The sequence below is a fragment of the Ornithodoros turicata genome, chromosome 5 (assembly GCF_037126465.1).
Source record: "Ornithodoros turicata isolate Travis chromosome 5, ASM3712646v1, whole genome shotgun sequence".
Taxonomy (NCBI): Eukaryota; Metazoa; Arthropoda; class Arachnida; order Ixodida; family Argasidae; genus Ornithodoros; species Ornithodoros turicata.
The window spans coordinates 82718733-82739458 of NC_088205.1; the positions used below are offsets into that span (position 1 = coordinate 82718733).

The 20726-nt window shown below is 46.2% G+C and overlaps 3 protein-coding genes across 7 annotated transcripts; 2 read left to right on the forward strand and 1 right to left on the reverse strand.

Annotated features, from left to right (window-relative positions):
- Positions 1–1187: 1187 nt before the first annotated feature.
- On the forward strand, positions 1188–4920 carry LOC135395007 (neuronal membrane glycoprotein M6-a-like). Of its 2 annotated transcripts, none has more exons than XM_064626169.1 (3): positions 1188–1551; positions 2147–2638; positions 2719–4920. In XM_064626169.1, exons 1-3 carry the CDS (start codon positions 1542–1544, stop codon positions 3003–3005), a joined length of 789 nt encoding a protein of 262 aa, XP_064482239.1. In that variant the 5' UTR covers positions 1188–1541; the 3' UTR covers positions 3006–4920. The 2 variants fall into 2 exon arrangements, with proteins under 2 accessions (XP_064482239.1, XP_064482238.1); XM_064626168.1 differs by lacking the exon at positions 1188–1551 and adding an exon at positions 1939–2076.
- On the reverse strand, positions 4776–12931 carry LOC135395006 (serine/threonine-protein kinase PLK4-like). Its single transcript, XM_064626167.1, has 10 exons — positions 12625–12931; positions 11357–11779; positions 10146–10234; positions 9879–10075; positions 8976–9109; positions 7337–7670; positions 6448–6563; positions 6281–6366; positions 5797–5880; positions 4776–4988 (listed from the first exon to the last, which is right to left on the reverse strand). The coding sequence occupies exons 1-10, from the start codon at positions 12658–12660 to the stop codon at positions 4913–4915; spliced, it is 1575 nt and encodes a 524-aa protein (XP_064482237.1). The 5' UTR covers positions 12661–12931; the 3' UTR covers positions 4776–4912.
- A 224-nt stretch (positions 12932–13155) lies between these two features.
- LOC135395003 (heat shock 70 kDa protein 4-like) lies at positions 13156–19815 on the forward strand. Of its 4 annotated transcripts, none has more exons than XM_064626160.1 (10): positions 13156–13243; positions 13295–13470; positions 13547–14182; positions 14371–14503; positions 15330–15608; positions 16668–16898; positions 17892–18086; positions 18474–18557; positions 18665–19267; positions 19327–19815. In XM_064626160.1, exons 2-10 carry the CDS (start codon positions 13364–13366, stop codon positions 19492–19494), a joined length of 2436 nt encoding a protein of 811 aa, XP_064482230.1. In that variant the 5' UTR covers positions 13156–13243; positions 13295–13363; the 3' UTR covers positions 19495–19815. The 4 variants fall into 4 exon arrangements, with proteins under 4 accessions (XP_064482230.1, XP_064482232.1, XP_064482234.1 ...); XM_064626161.1 differs by having other exon boundaries at positions 13222–13238; XM_064626162.1 differs by having other exon boundaries at positions 13193–13470; positions 17892–18030; positions 18478–18557.
- Positions 19816–20726: the final 911 nt, after the last annotated feature.

A 20726-nucleotide genomic window follows, 5' to 3' on the forward strand; every position in this document is an offset into this window, starting at 1 on the left:
GTAGCAAGATATTGGGTTTTAAACCAGAATGATGTAATTGGTGTACCGAAATTTTCTGAGTTCATTGAATCGTAGTTGAAGAAGTAAAACAACAGGAAGAACTGGATTTGACAAAGGAAGGGTACAGGAACCCTATTTACACAAGTCAGTGATGTAAGAGTGATGCTTAGAAACACCTTTGTAGGGATGTTGCTTGGTACACGTCAGTACACTATACCTTAAGTACTCTTGTTCAGTACTTTTCCATCAAATACTCAAGTGCCCAGCTTGTAATAAAAAAGACATATCAGCAAAGACCTCTTGTGCCTGTTAGGGTTATAGAAGCAGAAAAATGCAGTGTTGCCCGGCTTGAAATGTTTTTATGTCACATCTGAAGTGCACGGGAATGTGCAATCGTTGTTGGCTTATTTCTTGTTTTGTTTAAACAATGTTTTCTTGGTTCGTTTTATGCCCAGGGATTTGCACCCAGTGCTGCGCACTGAAAACATGGATAACTCGAGATCGAGAAATACTTTGCAATAGCACAGTTGATTGCATGTGCGCGTTGAAATGCAAAGTATTCCATCTGTTTCATTTGATATTCATGAGTAAGCAATCGAACTGGCCAGCACTTGCTACAAATGCCAAGAGAAAACGTACTATTCTTATCTCATTTACTTTTCGTACTCTTGTCACTTTGCGAGGTACTTTGTACAATGTTACCTTGTACTTTACAATTTTGAGGCACTTTGCCTCTGCTTTCAAACCACGGAGTAGAAAGAGGAATCCGATCTCGGAGTTTCAAATAAGGTTTCAAAGTACCGCAGCCATAGGGCCCCCGAAACCGTACCTTTGGTACCTTTGGTAATGCTCTTGGGAAAGGAAAACGAGGATGACACCTTCCTCCCCCCTGCAAGGTTCCCACCATAGAAATCATAAGGAGTATATGATTTCTATGGTTCCCACAGAACCGCACAGAACTACTGTGGTGGAACTACCGCTCTTTTCGCTTGAAAACTTGTGCCGCAATCACACTGGTTATACAAAAGCTAAAAACACGTTTAACAACGTGCATACAAACATGTTTTGCGTATGTATAATCGGTACGCGTGTTCCCCGCCGCCCATGCAGGCACCCTGCTGAAAACGTTATGAAAACTATGTACGTGCTGCCATCTGGTATTGGTGAAAGGAACCTTGCAGAAGCGTGGGGGATCGGACGGCGTGGGTGAGGGTTTCGAACTATCCTGATCAGCAGGTAGCCTGATCGAAACATGGAGGATATTGGGAGTTGATCAGTGTGCGTTGCTACCTGCAATATGCTTAGCGAGCGGATTCCAACAGCGTGACTACCGCTTACACGGATGCGTAACCACTGCACGCTGAATGTATTCATTTAAAGGTGTGTCCCGGTTTCTGCTGTGCATAAACTTCACGCTCCGGTTTCCCTGGATGCTTTGTTGACACGCTGATAACATGTAGCAAAGGTCTGCAACGGGATTTAGGATGTGTTACGTATCGCCCGTATCGCATGATGGCCTCGCATGAACACTGAGAGAAAACATGAAAATGGGTAAGTGTCGTCTGTGGCGGAGTTTGCGCAAAACTTGCGTTTGCTTCCCATATCTTGTATCTATTCGCTCTTCATTTCCAGTCGTGTGACTTTTGTTTCAATTGTCGTCGTGGAATATCGTAAACTGTCGGCGGGGAGAAAATGCAGATAGAAAATATTCGAGGCGTTAACCCGCAAAGCAGAAACAAAGTTCAACCGGTTTAACGCGGTGCAACATTGGCACATTCCATCTGGTAAACTTCGCAGACGACGCGGCTGACACAAGCTAGTGCGAACTGTTTGCTGGGTAAACGAAAAATCAGCCAATAAACAATATTACAGCTGATCGTATTAATGTCCGCCTTCATGCGAGTGTACCTGGTTGATGACACTGTGACCAAGCAACTTCCGCATCCTCTACGTCACTGGAATGGTTGCGGCGATTGGTTGCCATACACGTCGCGTCCCTTTGTTTTTCGACAGTTCGCAAAATGAAGTACGGGAACGGGAGGAATTATTCGTACTCGAGCATATCGAACAAACGCGGTAAGATGAGAACGGTAGCTTTGTCCTTCGATTAGACCGTAAACTCGTGTTCATTTCTCGGTTTCCACAGGATGCTGCAGCCGAGTGCCACGATGCCTTTCTCGAGTACCCTTCGCCACTCTGATCGCGACTGTGATGTTCTGCGCCGGAGTTGCCATCTTCTTGGGATCCACACAGCGTGCTGCAGCGTCTACCCTGCGTATCGTGGACCTCCTCCTACCCACCGTCGTCACCAGCGGCAGCCGCCCGCGACCGCGTTACGGTGCGGACGAGGTCCGGGCTGGCCTGGTAGGAGGAGGCGTCACCATGGGCGTTTTGGGCTTGGCACTGTTGGTGATCGCGTGCTTAGCGACGGGGCCGACTCGTGAACGGTTAGGCTGGAGAGCTCGTGCTGGGTCCAGGTTCTGCTGTGCCCTCCTGATGGGTTTGGCCTACGTGGCTCTCTTGGGCTGGATAGCGCTGAGTGCTTGCGCGGGTCTGGCAGCTACACTCTGCTGGCTAGCGGGTGGAATGTGTAGCCAGATGAGAGACGAGACGGCCTGCGTCGACCTCAGGCAATTTGGTGAGTTCCGAGCGTCAAAGGGTCACGAGGTAAAATTAGTTCTGGGCGCAATGCAATTTAATTTCGTTTTGTTTCGGCAGAGTTCTTACTACCGACAGACGGCACCACCCAGTCCCAGCTGGTCCTCTGCGGTGGCAGACGCAAGGAATTCTGCAAGGACCACGTAGAGGGCTCGACCGTTCTGTGGATCCTCGGAGCGGCTTCCGGTGTCCTGGTGGTGCTGTCCCTGGTGCATCACCTCATGTGCCTCGCGGCAAATTACGCTCACATAAAAGACCAACAGAAGATGGGCGATCTTCAGCTTCTGCACGACCTCCAGGAGACCGAAATGGCGGCTCTCGGTCCTGCATCCAAGGACCGCTTCTAGGACATGTGCCGGGACATCTTCAGGGACGCTACCCTCCGCCGCGGAAGGTTTCCCGGCCGCTTCTAATGGCCCGAACTGAAATTCGGGAACGTTCGTTGCTCAAAGAATGCACGAGCTTTGCGGTGAAGCCCATAAGGAAACTTCGAAGCATGTGACCATGCATTCCATGGCAGCCTCACAAATGATGGCGTGCACAGTTTTGTCTTATCTGCTGGGTTTGATGCCTGCATCGATGATGCGCTACTTAATGGTAGAGTTTTATAGTTTTTTACCTTTTCTTTGTGCATTTTTCTCGTGAATGGGACAGTCCCGTCGAATACGACCTCCTTAGGACACCGGATGAAACGGGCTGTATGGGACCGTCCCTTTAAAGCTACGGGGCAGCGTAGAACATGTTTTCAACGTCTCGAAAAGTATGTTGAGTATTTTCATGCTTATAAAAGCCTCTGTGCAGGCAGTTATTTACTGAGGACTTTCACCATCTGGTCTGCTGCTTAATCATTTATACCATTCGTCAGCCAAGCAGCTTACAGATTTAGATGCCATACAGAAATTATGGCTTTTGTACGGAACTACAGTCATGCCTCGTTAATATGGACACTTTTCGTCCATTCTGTTCAGGAGGGGGGGAAGGCAAAAGTGCACCTCTAGAGGTTCCTGTTATGACATCTGAGCATAATCATGACGACCCATGACGAAAGAGCGCAGTCTTTCACAAGCGACCTTGGGGGTCCGGGAGGGAGGGGGCATGCCCCCCCCCCCCATGCCCCCTCACGGTACGTTCATGATACTGATACTGTACATAATAAAGCAACAAAAATACATGAGCTTGATATGGTTTGTACCTTGCTGGACCGTCAATCGTCCAAAAAGCGAGTTTCCATATTAACGAGAAGAAAATGCATCGAAAAAATTGATGAAAGGCAGGCTCTTAGGCACTTGCGGCTTGTATGAATGTATTTGTCCCTTCTATGTGTTCCAGCCCGACAACATTAATTGCCACCGTGTGCGTTGAAAAAGTTTGGTCCTCACAAAAATCGTCCGTATTAACGAGGCACGACCGTATATATTTATTCTAGAACTGCTCCGCCAACCATTGTCCACCACTGTGTGGGCTTTCCCAATTCGCAAGTTCCGCGGCCTATAGGTGGCGCTCCTAGAAATTCAATATGGCTATCCGAGAGATGTTCGATTGGTTTTAAATCGTTTGCCCATCGTATCGAAATGACGAAAACGATGAGCGCACAAACATACAGACACGATAAACGCATGTACCTACATGGATTACGCAGTTCCCCACCAAACACGGCAGACGCCTGCGTCTACGGAACTTGCGGATACTTTGGTACCCCCCCCCCACACACACACATTTGTATCACAATGTAGTATAGCGTTACTTTCGAGTAGATAAGCGTGATGAACCTTGGACCGCATTATTACGCTACTATGTTTGCATTTAAATCTCTTTTCGCATACCCCGAAGTGTTGAGGAGGCAGAGCTTACCACTACCTGCCATGGCATTGTTGATAAGGTGTATATATTTATGACAGACTATTCTTGTAGCTGTCCCACTTATGGAATGTAATCAGAATACTCCGTCCAGTGTTTTTCTTTTTGTCACAATATTTTGTAATATTGCAGCTCGAGAGATCATGGCACAAAGTGCACTGTGTGATGTTGCAAACTCGGATATATGAGCATGCAACGTTTAGTTTGCAACACTGTCACTCACTTGCCTGTGGGTTGTGATAGAGAAAATCCGTCCCATCGACGCTCCCAGTGATATGTATATTATGCCGTAGCATGGTAAAGAGTACGGAGCTTGGTACTGCCGGTGGAAAAACTATCGTATGTATTTTGAACAAGTTGCGGACGTTTGTATTTATGCGCGGAATAAAGGCAGGAATTATTGGACAGATCGTGCAATGCATGATGCGTACGTGATGGAAGGAGTGTTCTTTGCTGAACTCGCGTCTTTGAATCTGAAAAAAAAAAAAAGTATATATAATATATTCGAAGGCTTAGGACCACGAGAATGAAATAAGTAAGAAAAGTCAGACGACGACAAAGACCTTACAGGAAAACACAAAGGGACACAAACACAAAACACAAACAATATGTGTTTGTGTTTTCCTGTAAGATCTTTGTCGTCGCCTGACTTTTCTTATATATACTGTTTATATATACTTTTTAGAAATTCTATATACACTTAGCTAGGACACCCTGTATATAATATACAGGGTGTCCTAGCTAAGGGTATATAGAATTTCTAAAAATAGATATACGTAGCACTTTTTTTAGATGAAATCAATTGCGATACAGTATATGCTAAAGGGCACTCCTTAGCAGGCTCCAGCAAACTTCTAAGGCAATGTCTTAATTAACTTTGGATAATTAACTTTTTACTTATAAAAGCTACGAAGTTGTCCATCTGGTCCCTTCGGTTCACAGATACCGTTACCGTTTTCACAACAAAATGTTCTGTTCGATGAGTCGTCCGCAAAAAATTCGTGAAGGAAAACCATTTTGTTCTTTAGTTTGTTCATTTCGCATCTTCGGAGACGAGTCTTCTCTCAGACTTTTGTTCTGAAAACGGCAACAGTATCAGGCGACCAAAGGGACCAGATGTTCTCATTGGGACAACCTCGTAGTGATGCATCTATTTTTAAAAATTCTGTATACACTTAGCTGGGACACCCTGTGCATATTTGCATGTTGCAAATGATATACGTCATTAGTTGTCAAAGGCGACTCGAGTGAGAAGGAATTTCAATGAATGGATGAACCTACATGGAGTGAAATCCGGGCATGTCCTGTCTCCGGCTATACATACGAGATGATGGCGATGTGCCACTCTGTGCTTCTCGAGGTTTCCTGTGAAATCAGATCAAATCTGGAAGTATTTGTCGTAACTGGCTAAAATGAGGGCTGTGGCTGTGGGAAGCCCAAATACTTTGCTTTTGCAGATATCTTAATGAATTATTGAAGCCGTGTACTATTTTGACACGCTGCTTCGAAGTGTGTCATCAGATGTTAAATATCTTCACTAGGAAAAAAAGGTAATGATGAATTCTTGAAATTTGAATTTGAAAAAAATATAAAAAAGAGGGTCTCAATGCTATGCAATTTGTAAGACAAGCAATCGAATGTAGCGTTCTTAAAACAGGATTTTAATGAAGTAAAAAGATAACTACAGGGGGTGAAGCTGTTTTGTTTTTCTTCAATCTGAAACCCATTGTATAGGTATACAAGTTTTGGATAACGTTTGACTTGCCTGCCGAAAACAGCTGGGAAGGGATCAAAGCCTGGTGCAGCAGCAGATTCGATGGCTGCCTCCAGTGCCTGGCAATATCGTTTACTCTGTAATAGTACACAATGCCATTCAATCCACCTTTTCGAGCCAATAATAACTTCTTTCCGCACAAGAGGCTGGCAACATACCTCACAGAAGAGATCCCAGTGTTCCCCAGAGGGGGAGTCTGAAGCACTGTATGTGGTCGTTTGACCTAAAACATCTGTTACTCTAACTTCTTCAGCTGTCTGCACAACTTTGCCACCTGCAGATGACGTCAGTTTCTGTTTCTCGGCCTTACTTGAACAACAGATGTGGCATGATTTTTGTAACATAATGAACAAATGCAAAAGAGAAAAAAAAAGAGACAGACACGATTAAAGTGGTAAAATCTTTCAGTGCAGTCTTCTAAAAACAACGTCGAGTAGGGATGAACAAAACACCAAGATGTAGCACTAAACTTCCAACAAATAATTTTACTGAAAAGAAGACAATTTTTTGGCATCTCTGGGGCGCCCGTATCTTTTTACGATTTACGATTTACATCCTTTTACGATTTCTGTCTGTCTTTTTTTTTAAACAATGGAAAGCATCCGGAGCAAGATTCATGAAGTCTACTTTGTTCATTGTTTTTCCTGCTGTATTCCGCTAATCTGATATTGACACAACAAGCAGTTTGACCGATATACACCTTCCCACAAGGAAGAAAAATTTTGTAAACAACATTTTTCTGCATTGTATATATCTATTTGTACGCCTTTATTTTACGTACGATCCTCCCCTGACAGAACCTATCAACTTTCCTCAGTAATGACCGTAAACAAATTTTCTTGTTTTTTTTTTTAAAGGGCAGTTTGCGCTACATTACTATATAAATTTTCCTGCAAGTTTCTTAAGACTGTGGGACACAGCAAAATTTTTGAACTCCTTAGTGATTTTCTGTTTTCTTTCGTATACTTTGCGGAAAGGGGAATTTTCCACCGCAGAAAGCTAGAGGCTTTATCCATGACCATCCTCCCCTCCGTACACCCCACTTGCCTGCGTAGAAGGATGCCTCAAAGTCCCTGTTTTCGGTGAGCATGCAGGCAGCCTGCGGGGTGTAGAGCACGACTTTGGGAGTCTTCTGACGCACCAGCCCTACGAAACGGGACAGCGATGCGTACCGACCCTGCAACCTTTCGTTCAGCCCGTTCCACTGGAGCCACTTGACGTCGGGGGGCAGGGGAGGCGGGGCGTCGCCTGGGGGCTGACCCGGTCCACGGGGGCGAAACGAGGCCACCTGGCGGCCGTCCCCAGAAACGATGCACACCTCGGCCACCACACCGTTGCGGATGAATTCGATGCACGCTTGGCCGCTTGGCTGAATGCTCAGCTGTAGAGAGACACACGTTTGCAATTTGATGTTATTATTCCCCCCCGACATATTATTATATGTCACGTTCTCGCAATTTCTACTAACACTGGTAGTACATGCAGGTGCTGCACTGATGCTTGTGTAACTTGGTGTAACTAATAGGACTATTGCAGACTATAGGAACCGTGCGACAGAGGTGCCACAATGCAACCTTCAGTCCTCATGTGGAAACATTTTCATTGCTACGCTAGAACTGTAGCATTCCTAACTGTGCATATACCTGTAGAAACTGTCCACTAGGGATGACCATTTCCATGCCTCCATACCAGCAAGAGCACTGGATGATGTTGTGCACAACATGAGCATCAGTACGTAGTCAGATTTCTTTTCTTTTAATTTTGACTAACCCGAATAAGGACCCGAAAAATTAAATCTACTTTGCCGGACGCCACGTTGACGTGCAGATCCGCTTGAGGACGACTTGGAGCGAGCGGAACGTAATCACGCCGAGTACTAGCAAGGGTGCCGGTTTTACAAGCATCTCTGGCTCTCAAAGATGAAATCACAAAGGAGATCTTTTGTACTCATGTTGCATACAGGGATCGGAACCGGTATTTTTTCTGGTCCGGTTCAGGTTCGGGTTCAGGCATATTGGTGCGGTTTGGGTTTAGCTCCGCTGAACCAACATTATCAGTTTGAACCGGTTCAGGTATACCGGTTCGTTTCGGGTTCGTTTCGGGAACAGCCCCCCCTCCGCACATACACAGACAAAAAAAAAAATCGGTCAGCGGACGGGACATTTACGGGGATTGGAACCGTTACTTTCTTCGGTCCCGGGTTAATCGGGTCATGGGAAGTAAATTTGCTACATGAAAGCGAGCTTACGCTCCCCGTACACGGTTGTAAGAGAAAGGTGTGAGATAACCATTTTAGGCGAGTCAAAAAAAAAAGGTCGGTCAGTAGTACAATTATTTCACCTCTGAACAGATTCGCGAACCGGTAACCGTATGAATTTTTTTCGGTTCAGTTCCGGTTCGTCAGAAAATAACGTTTTTTTCCAGGGTTTTCGGTTCAAGTTCAGTTCCGGTTCCGATCCCTGGTTGCACGTAGCCAAATTCGGGATACAGTCGACTGTTTCGTAGGAACTCCTGCACATCGTTTGCTTAGTTGTTTAGTTTTCAGGTCAAACTGTGTGTTTACCCTCACATAATTAGCTCACCCTCTTAATGGTGCTACATTTTCGAGTGAAAAAAGTGCATCAATTGCACGAGCAAATGTGGTTAGACATCGAAACAGATGAGGAAATTATATGTGGTAACCTACGATGGTGTGCCTAGCTCGTAGTCGAACGGGGCGCAGGCGACAGGTGTTAAAGGGCTTCTGTGGGGCCACAGCAAGGCTCAGGGGCCTCAGCGCCTTTGCGCTACCACGCAGGAAAAAAGGTTGCCGAAGCACTTCTGAAAAAAATTAACGAAAGACAAGAAGTATGGCTTCACCCTTCCATTTTCAATATCTTCGAGAACGTTGTTACATAAAAATTCCTACGAAATTTCAAAATGTTTATTGTTGCTAACATTACTTCCAGTACTATCACATTTGAGGCGGAGGTAAGACAGCATTTTGTTCATGAGTACTACAGATACTGCCCGAGCGGGAGTGAATACATTATTTATTCTACTAAATATTACTTATTCTATTCAGATTATTTTGTGATACTTATTCATAAACACCATGCAGCGGTGCTTCCCAAACTCTGTTATCCTGCGACCCATCAAAAATATAAGATATCGTGTCGCAACCCCTCCCCCTGCTTTTTGCAGTGCCACGAGCGTTTCGATTTTGGTGCGTGTACTGTATCACAAAATCTGATGCTGAGATTTAATTTGACAATTAATATAATCAGAGTGAATCAGTTGGGCTAGAAATCGTCGAAAAAAAAAATGCATGCCAGCAGGAATGGCCGTCCATATTCACTAAAGCGAGCTTTTTTTGTGACACAGAATAGTGGGCAGAGCATGGTCTAAGGACATTATTTGCTGTCCCTTTTTTTCAGGTTCCCAATCCATGTCGCGACCCCCTGTTGAATCTACTATGACCCCCGGGGCCCGTGACCACACATTGGGAAACACTGCCGTACAGCATGTAGACATTAACGTAGGTATCTAACGAAACTAGGTGCTAGGTAATGCCTGAAAAACGAACAGCAAAACAGGGTTGAAAACGCACCACTCAACGGCAGTCGATGTCGAGGGTCCCTCTGCAAAAGTCCCGCCAAGAGGGAGCTGGCATCGTGGGACAGGCGCTTGGAACACGACAACGTTCCCGAGACTCCGGGGGGCTTTCCTACGAGCAACAGGTGGAACAACACACCGATACTCCAGACATCTGCTTCCAGGCCATGGGAGCCCCGTGATGCCACTTCCCTGCGTGCCACCGTGAACCGTACAAAAACGCTGGAAAACGCGACAGTTCAAAGACGGGGGAAGAACTTACGGAGAGATGTAGTTAGGAGTGCCGCACAAGGTCGTGTGGCGCTCAGCAGGATGGGACAGCCGTGTTGCCAGACCAAAGTCCCCAATTTTCTGTAAGGTTTATCGTATAATGTTATGCTAGGTTATACTAATTATATGTACTATGTTGTGTACAGGGTGTTTATTACATACATAATTTTAAATAATTTTTATAAAACACTATGAGTTATATGGCGGCTGACATCCTCTGGAAGACAGTATGTAGTAACTAGAAGATGACTAATTACCTAAAATCCATTAATGAACTCTTTAATTAGAAAATTTGGGGGAAAAGCCAAATAGCAGAACGGGAGATAATCCTCGTTGAAAGCCATTCTATCCTTTAAAAAAAAAAAGAAAAGAGTGTGTGCTGTGAAATATCCGTTCCTGAATTTTGGTATGCAAATGAGCCGAAAACGAAAAAGAGTGTCTCATTTATGCCGACGGAGACTTATCTAGGCCGGAAAGTGGTTTATCTGGCCAGCAGACCGGCACCTACTCCAATCATCTCAATCGCTCCAAATCATGTGGTCCTCTGACGTGAAATGACCACTGTGGTGCCTGTGTTCCCGGTTGCCATGGTTTCGGCTCATTTGCATATCAAAATTCAGGGTTGGATATTTTAACGCACGTGTGCGCTTCATTATTTGTTAGACGTGGAATGACTTTCAACGAGGATATAGTCTCTGATTCTGCTATCTCGCTTTTGCCCGAAATCCCCTAATTAAATAGTTAGTTGATGAATTTTAGGTAATTAGTTAAATGTAGTTGCATACTTTCTCTGAGAGGATGTCCACGTGGCAGTACAACTCAACTGCTAAAACGACATCTGTGCCGCTCTCGTAGATTTTCTATAAAAATTCTGTAAAGATAAAAATAAACATCCAGTGTATGTTATACTAATGTTATATTGTAAAAAAAATGATATCTAAAAAGACAGTAGTAAATTAGGGAGTAATTATAGCTTCTATATTCTCCTGCTGCAACTACAATTCCCCATTGCCCATTTACAACCCATTTTGGTCTCCTGACTTGAAATTTACTCACCAACCCCAAAACGCCTAAAAATCCATTTCTTTTTCCTTCTTAAAGTGTAGGCTTTCGGGTGCTGTATCTGCTCAGCCACGCCATTTGTACCCAATTAGATGAGAGTAAAAAGAAGATGCCTAAGTAAAGACACTAATTACATCATACCACGTGCAAATCCTTTGTGAGCAGCAAGTTTGCGGGCGAGAGGTCCCTGTGCATGATGGCATGCGAATGCAGATACAACAGGCCCTCCACAATCTGTTGCAGAAGGTGACGCGCCTCGGGCTCAGACAGCGTTCCGCCCCTCGCATCCAGGTACCCCTGCAGCGTTCCGCTGGCACAGTACTCGAGAACGAGGTACACGTAGCGTTTGTTCTCAAAGTAGTTGTACAGCTCCAGCACGGACGGGTGCTTGAGTCGGCAGTGGATCTTCACCTCCTGCTGAACTCTCCTCTTGAGGTCTGGACAAGTCCTCTCTTGAGCCCTGTCCACCATCTTGATGGCCACCTGAAGACCGCAGAGGCGCGACCGGGCGCGGTACACCTCAGCGAAGCCGCCTTTGCCGAGGAACTCGAAAACCTCATAGTCCTGAGAAAGGAAAGGAAAAGGTGGAATTTCAAACTCTCGGGGAGGACAGGATGATTGCTGTCAAAACGGTCTGGAAATGCCTCGATATCGTGTACGTTAACGGGGGTAAGATATATTGTTTTGTGAGTGTATTGCTTCGATTGGTTTTCCTGGTGTTAAGTCTCCTTCTGGTGGGGCCTCCTGTTGTGCTCTTTGTTTTGTAGTATACTCTCAAGTGTGTATTGGCCATGCTAGATTACCACTGCATTTTTCACTCAGCGCTATTTTTGCAGAATAATGGCCACCTTAGCAAAAATAAATTTATTATTACGATAATTATTGATTAAATATACCACTTTTTCTTTTTGATACTCGCATTTCTTTCTTGCGGAATGGGAATTTAGATCAAGAAAAAATAAAATGAAATGACTTGTGTACTACACGAGACAGACATTGCTGTTAGCAGATTTAGAATTCTTTCCAGGCAGCGGACAACACAAGTTTGGCATCACGTTTTCATCAATGATGCAAATACGTTAACCACACTCATAAAATATGTACTGTGTTAAACTAGTCGGGGGTGTTTGCCGGATTTGTTTACTGTAATTCTACTTTAGTAGAAGAGTTAAAATACCCCAGTGCTGGGTAAAGACATTTAAAACAATTCCTTACACGTATTTTAGTAGGTTTTAGTCACTCGGCACACTGCTCTCGGATACCATCGACAATTGCTCATGGGCAGACTCAGAAAAGAGTTAAACCGTTATAATCGCCGCATTTAATGTGTACTGATCTGTTGTGAAAGATTCGCGCACAAAGGGGTAAAGGCTGCAAGACCATCTCTGAAGGTTAATAATTAAGGTCACCTCAATTGAGTCTCCCAGCGTGGCTATACTGCTCATTATTATGGCCGTCGAGAAAAAACAGTTTCTTTTTCAAAACTGTCATTGAAGTTCAAAACTTGCGCGTCCACCATTTTGCCATTTTTGATGCCGGAAGCGCCGGAAGTCGAATGACGACCAGAAGCCCGGTCCAGATGCTCACGGCGACTATTACATTTACCTGGAAAAGCTTCAAATTTCAGACATAGCTGGTATTAAAAAAATCATGAAAGGGTCACGCTATAGGCTACAGATTTTATCGGCAGCGGAACGTTGAACACCTGGTTGAACCAATTGAACTGGTTGAACATTGAACATATCCCGCGTAAGGATATGTACAACACTACAACAAAAGAGTGCGCGTGAAAACATTCTGCTTTGCGCTCTTCGCGTGGCTTTACGCTAGCATGGAAAGAGAAAAAAAATCTTTGTAGCAAGACGGGTCTAAATTACGCAAACAATTTCTATAGTATTGTTGTTATCAGGGCCCTCTATACCAGGCGCGCTGAGCATCAACGCGACGATATGTATATAGTTTATGTACTTTATCTAGGCTAGTGCGTGCCAGGTTTTCCGCGCACCCCGATTCATTCAGTGACGTAAGGTTCTAACCGGCACTGCTGGGTGATTCTGGAAAATTCTCTCGCTTTTATAGGGGAAGCGTGCAGTGACGGCCACTTGACGGCGAGTGCTAGTGAAGTTATACAGAAGAAACCTTGCAGCGATGTCCGTGATCGGTTTTGATTTCGGCAACGAAAACTGTTACATCGCGGTAGCTCGTGCCGGCGGCATCGAAACGATTGCTAATGAATACAGTCAACGAGTCACACCGTAAGTATCGACTTACTCCGGGTATTTTTTGGGGGAGTCCGATAAAACGGTCTTTGTTTCAATCCGTCCGATACAGGTCGTATGTGGCATTCGGGGAGAGGACGCGAGACCTCGGGGTGTCAGCGAAGAACAAACATGTGACCAACTTAAAGAACACCATCTTCGGTTTCAAGAGGCTGCAGGGTCGGAAGCTGGGCGACCCGCTCGTGAAGCACGAGTCCACATTTCTTCCTTACACGCTGGTGGATCTGGGTGGCGGGCGGATGGGTGTCAAAGTTCGCTATTTGAACGAAGAACAAAGCTTTTCCATCGGACAGGTCACGGCCATGCTTTTCACGAAGCTTAAAGAGATCGCCGAGATGGCTCTTAAGATCAAAGTGAACGACTGCGTGATATCTGTTCCCTTTTTCTTCACCGACGTCGAACGGAGGGCGATGCTGGACTCTGCGCAGATCGCGGGCCTCAATTGCCTGAAGCTGATGAACGAACCTACTGCCGTGGCCCTAAGCTACGGGTTCTACAAGAACGACCTTCCCGAAGACAAGCCACGGATCGTGGGGTTCGTGGACATGGGCCATTCTGCGCTCCAGGTGGCTATCGTGGCTTTTAACAAGGACCGGCTGCGCGTTTTGGCACAGGCTTTCGACAATGTGGGCGGACGGGACTTCGACATGGTCCTTGTCCGCCATTTTGTGCAAGAGTTTCGAGAGAGGTGAGTTACAACGGTGAGCAAATGGCTTGTTGAGTAATTTGAGTAATCGTAGATGGTGCTAAAACTGCCCACAAGATGCACTGCAACCTCTAGGATGGACCTTGTGGAAAAATTCCTCTATTCTGTGAAACGTGCTTGAAAGGAATGATCTATAAGAAAACTGAGCCTTTTTCTACACTTTCTACTAGATACAAGCTGGAAGTGACCTCCAACCGTCGTGCTCTCATCCGACTGATTGCCGAATGTGAGAAGCTCAAGAAACAGATGAGCGCCAATCCCCATGAACTGCCACTGGCTATAGAATGCTTCATGCAAGATAAAGTTAGTACCTCTTACTGGCAATATTCCTGTGACAGTCTCCTTCTCCTGCATGGATTTGGAACATGAGATTGCTCATTTTAAGCTATGAATGAGCTACTGCAGTGTCACTAATACTAGTCTCTTATACTTGATACCTTCAGAACTCTGCAATTTCAGAAGCATAATTACCACACTCATTGGTTCCAAGAAACTGGAGATACTGGTAACAGTATTGCACACCCCACTTCGTGCCCCCACCCCACCCCCTGACATGCTACAATCCACACTTATCCAAAATCCTGGAACTGTGCTATGCTGGCAGGTGTAAAGCCAAAACCAGAAAAAATTGCTAATAATCAAGTTTCCAAAGGCCAAACCCACGAAGATCAGGGGCCAACTGTATTGCATCGCTTTTAAGAATGCGTTATTTTCTTGTTCCAGCATATTCTCGTATTAAGTGTGTCACTGTTAGTGTACGGTAGAACCTCATTAATCTGAGCTCATTTTAATGCGAAAGTTAGTTAACTTGAACGGCTGCTATGATGTCTGCTGATAAATGTCTACGAAGTATGTGGCACAATTTTTGTGCTCAAGAAGAAACAAAATTTGCAAATTTCTGTTTCAAAATGCCAAATATACGCGTCTTTCCGTGACAAACGGAATTCCAGGACCCCTCATCACTCTAAGGGTCATCCAAATTGAATAAGAAAACGCTCCTTGCGTTACCGGAGTTGCGACAAGGAGTGCCTTGTCCGGGTCCACGTGGGGGGGAACTTTTGCCTTCAACGAAGCAAGTCTAGCAACACTGCTCTGTCTCACCACCACCATCATCATCGTCATCATGCAGGATGTGGCCGGCAAGATGAAACGGGAAGCGTTTGAAGCCATGGCAGCGGAACTGTTGGCACGGACGGAACGTACGATGGTGCGCTCTCTGACGGAGGCCCAGCTGCGACCTCAAGACGTGGACGTGGTGGAGCTGGTTGGAGGATCGACCCGCGTGCCCGCCATCAAGCTATTGGTGAAGAAGGTGTTTGCTCGAGAGCCCTCGACCACTCTGAACCAGGACGAGGCAGTGGCCAGGGGATGCGCCTTGCAGTGTGCAATGCTGTCACCAATTTTTAAGGTGAGGCTAGTTTCTTTACTTCGGGAACTGGCCGCAGATATTACCGCCGACATCGTCGAGGGTCCATATGCAAGACCTGGTTGATTGAGGATATCTGGGTCCTAGAAGATAAGACGAAACAGGACAGGACATTTGGCTCCAGACATCCTCAAAATGCAGTTATACCAATGACCCCAGTTGTGCAAATAGTAAAATTCCCGAATCAAATAAAGTAGGAATATCTCGGACACTGCAAATTGAATTCAAATATTCCCAGAAATTCCAATTCGAATATTTTACTATCGTGGATGCCTGAGCCTTCCGGATTAACACATTTTATTGTAGGCGCGTTTTTTAGGCTGCCTTGCGCTTTTGTGGCTGCCAGTAGTATTCGAAAAGTATTCAAACTCAAAATCACTGGCAAATACTGTTTCGAATAGCATTACGTATTCGATTAGAAATCAGAGTTTTGAATATTTGCTCAACACTAGTCCTGGTTAAGTTGCTTTAAAAGTTGCTACGCTAATTATGGCTAGCTTCTAGGAATACCAGTTAATACCTTTGTTGCACCGGCTAATTTAGTGTCACTTTCGTGAAGTGCACTCGTCCCGAGCGAATGCCACCCATCACTTTCGCTGTGTGCTTGCTACGCAGCTTAAGTAAGTGTCGCTAAGTTATGATGTCAATGACGATAGATGAAAAAGAAAGTTGGCCAGATTTCTAAGCAAGCACCACAATCCTGTCATAGGAATATAATTTTTTTTTTTACTTAGAAACACTTCCTGGAAATCTTCTTCCAACGTTAAATTGTCCTCAAATATGTGCCGCAACAAATAACCACCAGATCACCAACCTGCGACATGCATGCTATATGTAAAAGACAATTCTTTGCACCAATGCGATCACGCATTGGGTAATCCACGAGTAGGAAACTGGGAAATGTCCCTTGCCCTTGCTTCTCCAATGTCACAGGTTGATGTGTCCAAGAGTTTATGCTTTGCCAAGTACAACACGTAACGGAACAATTATTTTTCCTTAATACTCCGCAAAACTAAGTAAGTAAGTAATTGAACCACGCAGGTTCGTGAGTTCAGCATTGTAGACGTGCAGCCATACCCGATCCAACTGCGGTACGACCCGGCCAAGGGGGAAGACGGAGAAATGGAGGTCTTCCCTCGCCTGCACCAGGTACCCTTCAGCAAGATGCTGACATTCTACCGCAGCAAGCCATTCATGTTAGAGGCACGCTATCCACCAGATGCTGGTGTACCTCATCCAGATCAGCATATGGGAACTTTCCTCGTCAACAAGGCAAGTACCCCTTGGTGAAGCAGGGTTGGTGAAGTATCCCTCACCAACCTGACCCTGGGACACGCCCGTGGAAGACACCGTGCTGAAAGTTATTTTGTGAAACAATGTACAGAGCGGACGTTTCTGCATATAATTTATTTATTCGATGGGTACTTTCTGCAGCTATTCCCCATAATCTGGCTGGAAAGGATACATTCTGGGTTCTTTTCATGAAACATGATTCCACATGTACTTGCGCTCTTCCCATATAAATAGTAAATCATGCGCATGAGGATACGTCATGTTACGATTCACCTCTTGCAACGTGTGACAGGAAACTGACAAAGGGAAAGTGTGAAATAGTGAGTTTTCATATACTGTAATGTCACTGTCAAGTTACTGTACCCACCAGAACTCAATAACGGCGTGTTTGACTCGGAATCTTATCCGTTGATCGGATGCGGTAGCTTACCGGACTCCCGGTAGCGGTGTAAGAAAACTCTTTAATAATAGCGCGTGGTCCATCTGGTGCTGAAGCATACATTTTTGTAGGATATACCCCATCTCATCATCGACACCGACAAATCCTGCACGCTCTTCCTGCCTTTTGTAATTTTTTTTTTACTGCGTAAAAAGAAAAAAGAAGAACTAGACTCGATTCTGTCAGTCTCTCTCCGGGCGTAGCTGTCGTTAAACTTCCATCACGGCACGTTCCGTTCCACTTCATTATCGGCCGTGTCCGGCATTGCAGTCGTGACTGATCGTCTCTGATTCGCAAAAATGTCGCAGATGGATCGAAATCCTCGCATAATTCTGTAAGATGTCGAACGTTCGGCAAAAAAACGAGCACTTCTGCGTGAGACAGTAGGTTACGCGAGACACGGATTTTGCGGATTTGTGGAAGACTAGGAGCTGTACTCATGCGGCTTTCGACCCTAATATTTTACGTCGCAGCAAAGCGTTTCGAAGTCTGTGCACTAACAGACTTTTTTCTTTTTTCTTGCTCGAAAACAGGTGGCCCCCGGCAGCGAGGGGGACAGCGCCAAGGTGAAAGTGAAGGTGAGAGTGAACCTTCACGGCATCTTCTCTGTGGTGTCCGCCTCGATGATAGATCGCACCAAGCCAGACTGTGACCCGCCAGCGACCCAGGCAAGTGGCCCTTCCGCAAACGGAGAACTAGTCGGGGAGGCGGCAGCGGCTGGGGACGAGGTGAGAAAAATGTCCCTGGGTGTGTGCGTTCAGGGAACCCTCTCTCTCTCGCACTCTCTCTCTCTGTCTATCCCTAATTTCTTCCCCCGGGGGTATTTAATTGATTGTTTGACAAAATTATGTGTAAACAATTTCCTTGTGCACGTCGTTGGCCCCCACAAATTCTCGTAATTGACAGCTTGATTTTATCGATTAGAGGCCCACTTGTTCAGTCCTTTCCTAAACTATCTGGGGGATTCTGATGGAACTGCTTTGTGTGTGACTCTTTATTATCATTATTATTATTTTGGTTTGACTAACGCACAACCGTGGGACCAAATTTTCGTGATGTCACACCCACCCCTCATTACCCCCCCTGTTGACGGTGTGCTCCCTTTACCCCCCTAGGCAGTGCCCACGGAGGGTGGCGAACCCGACCTGAAGGCGGCTGAGAACAAGGGTGACGTCAAGAACGAACAGATCCCGAACAAAGTAGGCTCCCTCACCTTTTTGTCCCCCTCTGTTTGCCTCCTCCTCCTTTTTTTCCCCACCTCCTCTCTCAGCTCCCTCCCCGCTGACTCTGTCTTCTTCTAACACAGGACAAGTCTCGCAAGTCTAGCGTGCAGGCCCTGGAACTCCCCGTTGAGGCCCAGGTGCCCCAGTTGAGCACCGCCGAGCTCAACGACATGGTGGAGCGAGAGGCAAAGATGGTGCAGCAGGACCACATGGAGAAGGAGCGGGTGGACGCCAAGAATGCCGTAGAGGAGTACGTCTACGAGATGAGGGACCATCTCTCGGAGAAGTACCAAAAGTTTGTCAGTCAGCAAGACAAGGAGGCGTTCCTCAAGCTGCTTAATGCGACGGAGGACTGGCTCTACGCCGACGGAGAGGAAGTGGCAAAGGGACTGTACGTCGAGAAGCTGGAGGCCCTGCGGAAAATAGGTGGACCCGTAAAGTACCGGTTCCGCGAGAGTGAACTGCGGCCTGTGGCCCTGGAGGAAGTGGGCGGAGCCCTGCAGCGAACACGCAAGTTCCTGGATTCTGAAGAGTTCAGCAAGGCCCCAGCCGAGGACAAGGAGAGGTTGCGCAAGGCATTGAACGAGAAGCAGGCGTGGTACGACCAGAGCCTCGGGGCACTGGGGAAGGCCCCCCTGACGCAGGACCCCCCAGTGACCGTGGCACAGTTGAGAGATGCCCGACAGGTTGGTAGCATTGTCCCCCTATCCCCTTTGCAGCTCTGACCACCGCGTGGATTTTCCAGGCATTGGACAACCTGGTGTCTGCGGCGTCTGCCAAGTTGAAGGCAGCTCTGCAGCCCACCCCGCCTCCACCAACCCAGCCAACCCCAGCCGAGAGCGGGCCCGCAACGCCCTCCGAGACGGAGGCCACAGAGTCGGAGGAGCACACAGAAAAGATGGACGTCGACTGAGCAACAGCAGCACGTAGATGTCGATGCACCGGTCTCTAGGCATTCCTGGCACCGCGAGTTCCATCACTTGCGCATTTGCAAGGCTGTACAGAGTGTTTCTTTCTCCTCAAACTTTCTCCTGTACATAACATCAAGGTTCCCCCCTCCTTTTTTTTTCTCTCTGGTGGTGCAGCATTGTTTGCAGATGTACTGCTTTTTTTTCCCCCAAGTTACAATGTATGTTAAGTGCTGTGACGGAAGTGAAAAGGAGCAAACCAATAAAAGTAGACTGCAGTGGACAAATCTTGGCAATGTGCCAGATTTGGCTGGTTTTACACTGTTGTTGGGTTGGATGAGCTAAGTTATTTGACTGTTTGGCCACTGCCTTTTTTTTGTGCTGCATCCGTTCTTTTTATATTTTGCATTGGGTGCTAATGTGATGGCAACTGAATAAAGCAGCATTGTGGGAAGTGAAGGAGATGGTATGCATGTCTGCTGTAGGAGGTGAATCTGGATGGGTTATGGAAATGGCGGTGACCAGTGGTGTTAGTCCTATGTTGCTGGGGTTCTGCTGCATGCCTCGTTTATGGTTCGCATGCCACCTGGTCAGTTTGTCTTTCCACTTTCTTTCTCTCTCTCTGAGCTTGCTTCTCCTGTTCTCTTAGGCAGCATAAATATCTGCAAGGGAAAACCGGGAAAACAACTTGTGGTTTGGGTTTGAAGACTTTTGCAAAGAATGAAATGTTTATCTCCTTTTTGATAAATACAGTCGCCCGTTTACAGTGTGATCTGCGCCAGTTCTGTAGCCAGAAAAATATCTCGGGAAGTGGGATGCCCTCTCCCAAATGCACTACAAAAGGTACGATTTCAGGGGCCCCTGGCTACATATCTGATCTGTGCCGACCGAGCAAATAAGCACAGTGTCTTCTGCTTTGCACACAGTTGTTAGTCATCTGCCATCACATTTTAATTATTTAAATACTGTATTGCAGACGTCGCATCTTTCTCTGGTTTTGTTCGCTTAATCAAGTGGGAAGGGGCGATCGCCCCACCGATGGAAGTAGCAACACACTTTTGAAGCTTTTTTTCTTTCCTTTTCTGGCCTTGTTTTGTTGTGTTCGTGAGGAATATCTGATGTGCAAAATCAAAAACTCACGGATAACCCTGATTTCCCCCTTCGGAGCTGGGGAAATGCACACGGGAAGCATGAATCACGTGACATGCACGCAACGGGATCGTCACAAAAGAGTTAT

Excerpts from the sequence above, each read along its gene's own strand:
- LOC135395003 (XM_064626160.1), top strand. The coding sequence starts at position 13,364 with ATGTCCGTGATCGGTTTTGATTTCGGCAACGAAAACTGTTACATCGCG. Across the intron at positions 14,183-14,370 it reads GTGCAAGAGTTTCGAGAGAG|ATACAAGCTGGAAGTGACCT; the intron begins GTGAGTTACAAC and ends ACTTTCTACTAG. Across the intron at positions 15,609-16,667 it reads TGCTGTCACCAATTTTTAAG|GTTCGTGAGTTCAGCATTGT; the intron begins GTGAGGCTAGTT and ends TGAACCACGCAG.
- LOC135395007 (XM_064626168.1), top strand. The coding sequence starts at position 2,022 with ATGAAGTACGGGAACGGGAGGAATTATTCGTACTCGAGCATATCGAAC. Across the intron at positions 2,077-2,146 it reads GAGCATATCGAACAAACGCG|GATGCTGCAGCCGAGTGCCA; the intron begins GTAAGATGAGAA and ends CGGTTTCCACAG. Across the intron at positions 2,639-2,718 it reads CGTCGACCTCAGGCAATTTG|AGTTCTTACTACCGACAGAC; the intron begins GTGAGTTCCGAG and ends TTGTTTCGGCAG.
- LOC135395006 (XM_064626167.1), bottom strand. The coding sequence starts at position 12,660 with ATGAGCAGTATAGCCACGCTGGGAGACTCAATTGAG. Across the intron at positions 7,671-8,975 it reads TACGAGCTAGGCACACCATC|CTGAGCATTCAGCCAAGCGG; the intron begins GTAGGTTACCAC and ends GTCTCTCTACAG. Across the intron at positions 4,989-5,796 it reads ATGCCCGGATTTCACTCCAT|ATTCAAAGACGCGAGTTCAG; the intron begins GTAGGTTCATCC and ends TTTTTTTTTCAG.